We start from the raw sequence: 12373 nt of genomic DNA, 5'->3' as shown, positions 1-12373 counted from the left end.
TAGGAAATTTTATTATTCAGGAATTTGCCAATTCGGGAATCTTACTTTGTCGAAATTTTATTTTTCAGGTTTTTATTCTTTGATAATTTTATTATTCAGGAATTTTTCAATTCAAAATTTTTAATATTCTGAAATTTTTCATTTCGGAATTTTGATAGCCTCGGAGATTTTTTTCGGGATTTTTCAGTCGTCTGGGTTTGGAATTATTTTTAATTTCTAATTAATTGCTATTAATAAAAAAATATTAATGAATATTCAGACAACATAGATGCATTTGTGCAATAATTAAATTTATTTTTTTACACATTCAATTTAATAATAAGAATTTTTTCGATGTACAACAGTCTAGACTTTCAAATATTTAACTTGAAAAAATTGAACCACCTTCAGTCATATTCAGCCCCTATAGTGATACTCATATCTTGAGAAATGATTTTGGTTTGATGATACCACCAGTTTGTATCTAAAACAACTATAAAAAAATATTATTTTTAACCGTTTTTTCTTAAATTGCATAATCATTCTTAATTTTAATTTATGTTCCTCTATAACAGCAATTTTCAAAATTGACGTTGAAAATAATTATGAAAACATGCCACTTTCGAAACAAGTATTTGAGGCATTTATATAATTGATTTAATTAAAAATAGGAGAAAAACGACCCATATTATAACCAATAAAGTAATTTATTTATATTAAATTTAGTTAAATTTATTTTTACATTTTCATTTTACATATAGTACGCGACAGGAGAACGCTGACGGCCAAAAATGGAAACATTAAAAAATGCAAATGTGAACATTATTACCACAAAATGATATCCTAGAAAAAAAAGTGTTCCTGCTTTTCATTTTCTGCATACTGCACCTCAAAATTATAATGTTGACTTTAATTTAAGAATTGATTATTACTAATCAATTTTGTCCTTTCTTTTAAATTCTAAAATAGCACAGCAATTTTACCGGAAGTTTTCAAAATCAAGAAATTTAAAATATTGCATTATATTTATTATCTACAGATTATTTGATTCGATATCTCCTTTAATGACTTTCAAATTTTGTAAATTATTTCACATTGTAAGATAAAAATATTTTTGAACTTACATATTTCTCCAGGATTGACAGTCACTTCAAGTCGTTTACATGCATAATGACATTCCCTTGGTGGTTCTAAAATCCATAATTTTTTCCCTCTAATTTGAGCTTGCCACGAAGGATTCGAGACGTCATCAACCTTAAAGAATTTTATTGTTAATAATAATCAGGTGTTTTGATTTAATGTCCTAGGAAAAAAATGCAAAATAACAGGTTTATGTCAAATTCAAGCTGAAGATGATATTTTATTTTATTCTTTCTTCATAATTCAATAAGTGATAAACTTCCTAGTATTCTTTGACTATTTTTTAATTGTTTATACAATTTTTCGCCCTGTAAATCGTGAAAATTTATCATGTTTCGGGATAAATGAAACAGTTGCTGAATGTCAAGAGTAATATTTCTTTTTTAACATATTTGGTAATTATTAAAACATTTATTATTTTTCAAACAATTTTTTTCAGTTGCTTTGAAGGTAGTTATTTTTCATATCAATTTCGTTAAAATAAGAAAATCCTAATTAATGGGCAATATGGTAAAAGTGATTAGAACAAGGAAACACTGGAGTGTTCTCCATTTCTTCTATGAAAAGAAGCAAGTGATTACTATTTGTTTAAATAAACAAAAACCATCTTTCACAAAAAATATCGCACTTAACATTTATTAACTGCGTCGCTAATAATTCCAGAAAAGAATCACTTTTTCCCACTTACCCGAATAAAAATGCTTCGACTTGAGTTCGACTTGAATTGCGCCCAATCAAGACATGCTGAAGTCGAAAAGTTCGACTTGAGCATGTCTCAGTTTTGAGACGGAGCCAGGCTTCAATTTATGTCTTGGAGAAAAGTTTGTATGTCTTGAAGATATAAATTTATCTCTTGAGTCGAATTTGTATGACTCCAACACGTGCGGTTTATAACTTGGAGCGTATATCCGCCCTATCAAAACGTGTAATTCTAACAGTCATAAAAGCTAATCTTCGTTAATGGTTAAACAATCTTGTATAATTTTATAGAATATATGTATTAAATCAACTTATTTACGGATAGTTATTTGTATTATACTTGTTGGACGATGATACGGAAAATGTTGTTTGTTTTTACGTACTTCTAACGGCTTAGAAGATCCTTCTGGAAAGTTACAATTTTTATTTTTTTGAAGACAATTGTTAAGGCTTATATTTGTTCAGACCCACCGATTCTGAATTTTTAAATTAAAAATAACTAATTTATTAATTACAATTTGCATTCATCAATTTTGATCTCATTTATGAGCCAAAAAACGTTCGATAATCTCAGCCAAGGCAAGGCTCGTCTTGAGTCAAGCAAATGTCGTCTTAGCCAAGACAAGGCTCGACTTAAGACAAGTAAACGCCGTTTTACCTGTCGTGGGCATTAAAGTAAGACGAAGGCCTTTGTCTCGACTCAGTTTTAAAACGCAGCCAGACATCGATGTCTTGGATACGAACTCAAGACATAACCAAGTCGAACTGAAGTCGAAGCATTTTTACTCGGGTAGAGGGGAAAAATAGTTTACACAAATGAAAATTCTGAAATAATTGCCAAATGTCCTTAAAAAATATTTCTCTTAACATTCCTCAATTGTGCCATTAATTCTGGAAAATACTCAAATCCGTGGATATTCTTTAGATAAAACCATTTCGATTCTCATAAAATTCTTCGAAATCCTACGAAATTATCAAAAACACTTTAATTCTCTTCAAATAAAAAAACTACCTATAAATCCTTTAAAATATTTGACAATCTGTTGAAATGGCATGAAACCGTCTGTAATACCTTCAAATTCTTTCAAATCTTCAAAATTTAATTAAAACCCCGAGACGTTCTTCAAAATTTGTGATAATACTTCGGTATATTTTTGCAATCCTTACAAATCTTTTTAAATCAATTAAAATTCCTCAAAATAACTTTTAATTCTTTAAAATATTAGAATTTCCGTGTGATGTTTGCAAATCTAAAAAAAAAAAACGATTTAAAATTAAAATTCTTGAAATAATTGCCAAATGTCTTTAAAACATATTAATCTTAACATTCGTTAATTGTGCCATTAATTCTAGAAAATACCCAAATCCGTGGATAGTCTTTAGATAAAACAATTTCAAATCTTATGAAATTCTTTGAAAACCCATGAAATCATCAAAAGTGCTTTAAATCTTTTAAAATCCGATAAAGCCACTTCAAACATTTGTAAATATTTGAAAATCTATTAAAATCTCGCGAAATCGTATTGAATACCTACAAATTCCTTCAAATCTTCAAAGTTTCACTAAAACCACCAGACGTTCTTCAAAATTTGTACTTCGGTATCTTTTGACAAACCTTAAAAATCTTTTAAAAGCTATTAAAATTTCTAACTATCTTTTAAATTCTTTAAAATATTCGAAATTCCATCAAATGTTTAAAAATCTTCTAAAATCCGTGGTTATAATTTGGATAAAACTTTTTAAAATCTTAGAAAATTTCTTAAAATCTTTGAAATATTCAAAAATATTTTGAAAACCCTTGAAATCGTATTAAATTATTGCAATTTTTAAAATTTAGTTAAAATCCCCAAAAAATTTTTAAAAGACTTCGGTTTCTCTTAAAATCCGTTTCAATTCTTTAAAATTTCGTTAATTATTTTGAAATATTTAGAAATTTTCTAAAATTACATTAAATCCCATAAAAACTCTTGAAATCCGATTAAAGTCCTTGAAGTTAAATGTCTAAAAAAGAGGTGTAATTCTTTTAAATACTAATCGACATATTTTTGTATATTGAGCAATAATGTAAAATCTTACAAAAGAGAATATTTAAATTTTAAGATTCCAAAGTGATGATGAATCTTCAAAAAATATATATTTATTTTTCAACTGAAATAATGAATTTTCAAACAATAAAATGAATTTCCAACTAAGAAGTTCTACAAAAAATTCATTTTGGAAAAAACTCGTTCAACATTAAACCGAAGCAGTTAAATATTTAACAAATAAAGATGACTTTACGATGAAAAATGTCATAGTTTGTATGTCAAAGAAAAAATATTTTAATTTTAATTAAAAAAAAATATAAATTTAAAAAAATGCGAATTTTACAAGCAATATCGGAATTTGTGGATGATGACACATTTTCAACTCGTCTTGAAATCCTTTGAAATTTCCTGAACTTTTGAAACCGTTTTAACAGTCTTAAAATTTAATCAAATCCCTTAAAATGTATTGAAATATTTGAAAATCTTTTGAAATCCCGTGTAATCGTTTTGAGATGTTTCAAATGTTTTTAATTAAAACATTAAAATCCAATTAAAATGCCTTGACATTTTTTAACATTCGTAAAAATATTTTGATTTCACTTCAAATCCTTTTAAATTCAACAAATATACAAAACAATTGTAGATACATCAGATCCAAAACTGTTCTAAAATTTTGTTTTTAAACTGTTTTTAAACTCTTAAATTCTTTGAAATGCCATAACTTTTTTTTAAATATTTCGAAATCTCTTAAAATTACTTAAGATGCCGCAAAAAGTCGTGAAATCTGATTAAACTCCTTTAAGTGCCTTAGAATCTTGTAAAATCCCTTGAAATCTTTTGAAATATCTTGAAATCTCATTAAATCCCTAAAAAATCGTTTAATTCTTTGAAACACTTTTTTGCCCTTTAAATTAATTTAAAATCACTTGAATTTCTTTCAAATTACTGAAAAACTTAAAAATCTTTTGATGTCTCCTTGACAGGGAAAATAATTTATATATTTTTTATATTGAACAAGATATCAAATCTCACGTAGGAAGAGGGGGGGGGGGGAAGGTCACAAAAATCTTACGAATCCTTACAATAAGGAGTCTACAACTTCAAAAATTATTCTTTCATAATCAATGTACATTCCCTCATTATATCATCGAAAATTATTATATTTTTGGAGCTGATTAAAAATCTTACAATATTAGAAACGAATAAAAGTTCCCAATAACTTACATGCATAGGAGCTCCATATCCAGGACTACCCATAAAAATCCAATCAGTTTTTCCACTTTCTGCAGTTTCTGGTAGGAAATATGGCCTCTGATAGTATTCTCTAAGAACTGCACCGATACTTTTGTCACAATTACTCCTGAAATTGAATACAATAGATAAAATAGTAATAATTTATTACTAATACCTTTGAACTTATCTTTCAGAAATAAATTTATTGTTTTTTTTTAATTAAAAGATTTCACAAAGTTTATTTAAAATCCTTAAGCATGGCCGATAAAATTCTTTTTTTTTTCGTTTCTTCAAATACACCGAACTAGAATTTTTAGTTTTTTTCTGAGAAGAAACAAACTGACTTTTTATAAAAAAATATAAGATATATTTTAGAATAATTCGAAAAATCATTGCTTAAGAAGTAAGAAAATTCCCTTTAATTTTTATTTTCAGTTTAAGAAAAATGACAGCATTTTAGAATAAAAAATGACCAAATCTGTGAAAGCCTTTAAGTTACATATTAAATTCAATATGAAACAAATTTGTAAAACATAGTTTATTTGTCAGCCAAGGAAATGCATTTTCAACTTAATTGATGAATCTTCTACAACAAAAAAATGAATTTTTAATAATAAAGTTCAGCTTTCAACCAAGCATCGTTGAATATTAGACAAAAAGAGATAAATTTGTAACCAAGAAATTTAATTTGCAACAAAAAATACGAACGTATAACCAAATAGTTAGTTTTTTAACAAAACAGTTCCATTATTTTTTTAAATATAGATGAATTTTCAACAAAATACATAAATCTTTCAAAAACACTTGAATTCTTAACAAGAAAATATAAAAATTAAAAAAAATGGAATAGTTAAATTTTCACTCAAAGAAAATTAATTTTCAACCAAAAAATTATTTTCAACGAAACAGTTGAATTTTCAACCAAAGTGATGAACTTTCCACCAAGAAAGACGAATTTACAATTATATAGTTAATTACTCAACCAAAGAGAAGAATTTTTAACTGAAATAATGAATCGTCAACCAAAACAATAAAATCTTAATAATGTAGTTTAACTTATAATCAAGTACAGTTGAATTTTCAACAAAAAAAAACAATTTTTTAATCGAACAGTTAATTTTTCAACCAAAGAGAAGAATTTTCAACAAAAATAATGAATCTTTTATAACAAAAATAATAAAGTAGTTCTACTTATAACCAAGTACACTTAAATTTTCAACCAAAAAGATACATTTTCAACAAAAAATGGAATTGATACATTTTCAATTGAATTTTCAATCCAAAAATATTAATTCTCGACGAAAAACGTTGATATTGGTGCCAAACAAGAATAATCTTTTAAATTAAAAAAAAAAACAGTTTAATTTACCCAGAGGACGAATTAAAAAAAAAGTTCAATTTTCGACCAAAGAGATGAACATTCAACCCAATAATTGAATTTTTAACAAAACAGTTTGACCTTCATTCAAGAAGGTTATTTTTTTACCAGAAAATACCATTTTTCAACAAAATACATGAATCTTCAACAAAACAGTTAAATTTTCATCCAAAGTGACAGATCTTCAACCAAAAGAAATATTTTTTAACAAAGTAATTCCACATTACACCAAGTAGTCCAATTGTCAACCAAAAAGGAGATGAATTTTTAAAGAAAAATGTAATAGTTGATATTTCAAACAAAAATTATTTTAATTTTAAATCAAAGATAATTGTGTTTAACCAAAAATACAAATTTTCAACAAAATAGCTGAATCCTTAACAAAACAGATTTATTTTCAAAACCCCAGAAGGGCGCATTTTTTTATTCAAGAACACGAAAGTGCGACATAATAGTTGAAGTTCAGACCAGAAGAGATTACTTATTAACCAAATAGTTAAAAATTTCATCCAAAAGAACAAATTTTCTATCGAAAATGACGTATTTACAAAAAAGCATTTAATTGTTCGATAAAAAAGATGACTGAAACAAAATGGTTAAAATTACGACAAAAGAATTAAAGTTTCAATAAAATAGTAAAGTTTTAAATCCAGACATAAATTCTAGTCCAAAACTATATTGGTATAGAAAAGATTTCAATTTCAGCCTTCAAATATATTTTTTTATTTATGAAGAACTCTGGTGACCATTCTATTCTTTACGAATGAACCATTTTTGCATGAATTTTCATCATTGAAGAAACTGATTTAAGGTCAAAATTGATCAGCAATAAAAATAGTTATTTCTGCAAATAAAGCCTCTAATTCTGAATGAATCAACATTTGACTGAAAAATCATTGATTTTGACTGAATAACTAATAATGACTGAATTGTAGGTAAGCCAATGGTTAGAACTTTACTAAACATCAGTTAAAACTCCCTAATTCAGATATAGAAAAATTAAATTAAAAAACATTATGATTCCAATTTTGTTTCACTTAAAATTGTTATTGGTTAAGGCACTTTTGATAATTAAGAAATATTAGAGATACAAATTTTGTAAAATCGATAATATTAATTAAATTTAAAAAAAAAAGATTAAAATGAAATATCAACACTTACCATCCAACATACCAAGGTGCTGTACCGCTTTTGAGTTGTGCTCGTTCGGCGCTCATATTTAAAACTTCATGCAGATTACGAAATTCTGTTTGATATGGAAAAAATTGACAATTGCTACGTTGTCTGTGATACAAATCTTTGAAAAATGAAAATGAAAATTTTTCCATTGCCGTCCAATTGGCCGCCCCATCGACGATTACCACAGGTCTCCCCGTGTAGGCAAATCTGGTCAATTTGAAATCAAGATTTACCAAACCTTCGTTCAGTGGAATATTTTAATTGTTATTTTAATAAAAGATACACAAAAATGATACATTTGTTTTAATTTATAACATTTTCTTTCTCTAATCAGCGTGTCCAGCGAAATTTCGTTTTCGAATTCCCGGCATATTCCCAGATCGGAATTAACTCGAATTGAACTATTAAATTGTTATTACTATTTAATTAATTGATTCATTTCGTTTTTGTTCCAAAGGTTGTTAGAACGAGGTGCACAAAAATAGCGAAATCCATAAAACTCTGAAAATCTACCAACGGCCGATGATAATTTGGTTTTATGGTATTAAACATGCACTTTGAAAATTTTCTAGGCCTAGAAAGAGGCTTCGCAGCGGTGGAATGTGCGCCTACTATCTGGTTTTTCGAAAAAATCTTGTAAATGATAAAAAATGACAGTAAAGTAGTATAGCAATTCCGTGAATTGAGCAGGAAGCCGACTAAGAACTGTTGATGCTTATAGCTAGGCCGTACTTGATTGTACTACCAAAAATGCACTGTCAGTAAAAGTGGCATTTGTCTTCGCGGGAATTTTAAATTAGAATAACAAATTCAACTTGTGTTTTTCCTTTTGTAATTGTTTATTAACATGTCTTACTTGATGTTGGAATAGGAACATGTGGCAAGTGAGAAAATGATGGCGTATTACGTAGAATCGTATAAATAAGGTAAGTAGTGTACAAACTACTCTCCTTTTAAAGAACACTAATATCACTTCAAATGAATCTGTTATATCATTAGCGAATGGTAGTTTACCGACAGTAGATAACCCTCCAAAACCATGGAGGCAGAAAATCCACAATATCAACCAAGTTAAGAATCTTCAATAACAGAAAATGCTTAGCGTCTTAATCAGAGTAGATGCAAAATAATATTTTTAAATGTCACATTAAATATTTTCTTGAAAAAAAAGTTCTTTCCATTTTCGCTAAACTGGAAAAAGAACCACAGATCTTGTGATTTCCGGTTTGAAAAAACATCTTAATCTTTTCGGAATTCAGAAGTTGTGTTGTTCGTTTCCCAGTGGGGCAGAAAGGGAAAGATCTTTTTTTCAATCAAGAATTTAATACTAATATTACTCGCCCAGAATTTAAAACGCTCTCCGAAAGGCGCACTCAGAAACTTCACAAAAATGTGTTATTACCAGATAGGAAATTATCATTTGAATATCTTGCGAGAGAAATGTAAATTTCTCATTGAAAAAAAAAAAACAAACAAAATCTGCAGACATTTGAAAATCATCGTCCGTATACGCAAAGATTCATTATTCTTATCTATCGAGATATAAAATAGAAATGTTTCTACACAGCAGACGTCGAATTTTAAGCGTTTAAAATAATACAGATTTTGTTAAGATACCTCTGAAAATTTAAAATAATTTTTTACTTTGAAAGAATAGTTTTAAAAAATATATCTAAAAATATTTTAAAACAAAGTTTTTGATAAATGAATAAAAATTAAAAAATTATTAATTTTGGACGATTTAAAATAAAATTAATTTATCTTGTAATATAAAAAATTTTCAGTTAAGAAAAAATTATAATCATTCAATTGTTATTGCTTCTGACACCAAATTTCTGAAAATAATGTAATTTTGTAACAGAAAATTGCCGACTTATAATTTGATATATATTTTTTTTTAATAAAAAATAAAAATAATTTTTAAAAATAATCCTCAACGCAAAAGAACAGACAAGAACAAAATTTGTATTACAAGAATAATAATTTAGAAAAACATCTAAGCAAATTTTTAAAAGAAAAACCTGCATTGAGAAATTTTGTTTAATTATTTTTATTTACAATTTAAACAATAATTTTGAAAACACATTAAATTTTGTTTAATTCTTTGATTAAAATATTTTATTATTTTATTCTTAATATATGGATAATATTGATGGAAAATCATTAATTTTTAATTTTTAAATTCGGGAATTTTCTACTGTTGGCATTTTACAGTGTGTAATATTTTATAATTCGGCCATTTTTTGTTGAGAATTTTATTAATAAAAAATTTGAACATTTGGCAATACTATAAACTATCGGAAATATTATTATTCGAAAATGTTCAAATTTGGTACAACATTATAAACTGTTTGGGAATTTCCCAATTCAGGATTTTTGTATTTCGGAAATTATATAATTTGGGAATTTTCTATTTACATTATTTTCTCTTCAGATAATTTTATAGTATCAGGAATATTATTTTTTTGGAATTTTCAGTCGTCCATTTACCAGAACAAATAAATAATTTGTTGTTCACTAAAACATGAATAGAATGTATTGGAAAAAAAGATTTTCTAGACCTTTTTTGAATTTTTCACCCTGAAGTTAAGAATTTCTAAACATGGTGATGACCGCGAAATGACACAGAATGTAGAGAAATTAAAGGAAATTTATGGAATTCACAAAATTTTAAAGAAAAGTCTATTTAATATTTTGAATTATCATGAATTTCATATATCATAATATAAATGTCATGAAAAAGCGTTACGTATTACTATACTTGAATGGGCCCTAAGTTCGATTCAATAATTAATATGAAATCATACAGGTAAAAATGTGTAATTCTGGAATATTTGACTTTAAACCAATCACAAAACAATTTTTAATTGTTATTTATTTTTTTATTTTTAATTATTTATTTAATTGAAATTGAAAAAAACATTCCAAGTTGTTCATCTGCAAATACAAATGCATTGTTAAAGAACATATTAAAAATAAAATAAAAATATGCCATTCCATTCCAAAAATATTCCACTTTTAACACATGCAGCTTTGAGTTTTTTAAATTTAAACGAACATTTAAAAAATATTTTTCAATATTTGACTGCTTCTTTAAAATGAGCAATTAAAAATCAAATATATGCAAAACAAAACAATTCGAAAAAAATAAAAATAAAGTTTCAAACAGAAGGGCTTGAAACGGAAAATTTTCAGAGCGCTAAATTTAAACATTGAACGTTTGAATTCGTATTGTTTCCTTAGTAAGATTTTTTAATAGGTAAATTAGATTTTTTAATATGTAAATTAGATTTTTTAATATTTAAGCGCAAATAACAATTGAATAATTTTTGATTTCAAGCGGCTTAAAATTAAAATAATTTAACTTCTAATTTAAGAATTGTTTAACATTAAACGAAATTTAAAATCGTTCAATTTTTAATGATTCTAATTTAAAATTGCTTCAGTATCATATATATATTTTAAAAAGTTCCACTTTGAATGCTTCAACTAGCAGCTTAGTTTTAATTTGATTACTTAAAATAAAGAAAATTTCACCTTCAAGATTTCGATTTTGAACATTCTAATGACTGTGAAATATTTCTTGTGGACCGGGACAGCATTTTACCGTATAATTAAAGTTGCACATAATTCCTGGAAAATGCCCAAATTTTCCAGAGCGCCAAACACCCTGTTATATAATAAAATGGAAACCACAAACTGAATTGATAAATAAACTGATTTAAAATTCAATATCTGGAAGTGAATGAAGAAATTTTCTAACATTGAGGGTTTTTTAATTCTTATAAAAAATTGATGCAATTAACATAAAATGTAGTATCTTGAAACAATTACCGTTCTTCAAATGTAATAGGATCCAAATTAGAAAGTCTTTCAACCTGTTGCACGTCGATGCACATAGAACAATCCACTGCAGGACGAAAAAATTTCTGAGCTAACGAAGGTTGTTCCACCAAACACTAAAAAATATTACATACTTTTTAAAGAATTGAAAAAAAAACCTTCCTAACTCTTATCCATTTTCGAATCTATTATAAGAAATAAGATCTAAATAAAATACAGAATGTGTAAAGAAATTAGAATCTTTTTTCTTTTTCTAGAAAAATCTTTTTTTTTTGCTTTCAGCAATTAATTTTTTATTTAAGAAATTAAATTGCTTGAAGCTGATTATAACAAAAATTAAGAAAACACTCTTTGGGAGACCTAGTTTAAAAAACCTTTGTCTCACAAAGTAATCAGTGAAATTTCGAATAAAAATTCCCAGTTAAAAAAATGACCAATGACTTACTCTATCATATTTGATCGAAGAAATGTAGTTATTTATTGAAAAATAAAGAACCCAGGCAGAAACTGAAAAAATCCAAAGAATCCAAAAACGAGACACACGAAATGGACGCAACTCCAGATAAGCGCGCCAGAGTCGAAATGCACGAACCGAAAATCCGGTAGTATCAATTTTATCGAGGACCAATCCCAGATCTTTTTTTGCGTTGGCAAGAGATTTTTTTATTGGATTTGATTGAATCTTGTCGAGTTTCTCGTTTCTATCAGTCATGGTGGTTTCTATCTTACTGCGAGGACTATTCGCTCCTCTCCTTTGAAAATCGCTCAACGCTTGATCTGCGCCGGAGCGTGGGTGGAGCAGTGATCCCAGATCTGAAACGAGATGCGGTCCAATACTATGACAGGGCTATGTCCGTGTGAATATAGTAGGAGACGCTGTAAATGACTGAGTTGC

General features: G+C 26.9%; 1 protein-coding gene across 1 annotated transcript; it reads right to left on the bottom strand.

The window, feature by feature from the left end:
• Positions 1–316: 316 nt before the first annotated feature.
• Positions 317–12228, bottom strand: LOC117174727 (bifunctional arginine demethylase and lysyl-hydroxylase JMJD6-like). Its single transcript, XM_033364046.1, has 6 exons — positions 11924–12228; positions 11470–11594; positions 7618–7842; positions 5070–5205; positions 1104–1233; positions 317–472 (listed from the first exon to the last, which is right to left on the bottom strand). Exons 1-6 carry the CDS (start codon positions 12188–12190, stop codon positions 387–389), a joined length of 969 nt encoding a protein of 322 aa, XP_033219937.1. The 5' UTR covers positions 12191–12228; the 3' UTR covers positions 317–386.
• Positions 12229–12373: the final 145 nt, after the last annotated feature.

The sequence above is a fragment of the Belonocnema kinseyi genome, chromosome 6 (assembly GCF_010883055.1).
Source record: "Belonocnema kinseyi isolate 2016_QV_RU_SX_M_011 chromosome 6, B_treatae_v1, whole genome shotgun sequence".
NCBI lineage: Eukaryota > Metazoa > Arthropoda > Insecta > Hymenoptera > Cynipidae > Belonocnema > Belonocnema kinseyi.
Note: the sequence above shows the minus strand (reverse complement) of the source record. Positions and strands in the feature narration are given on the sequence as shown.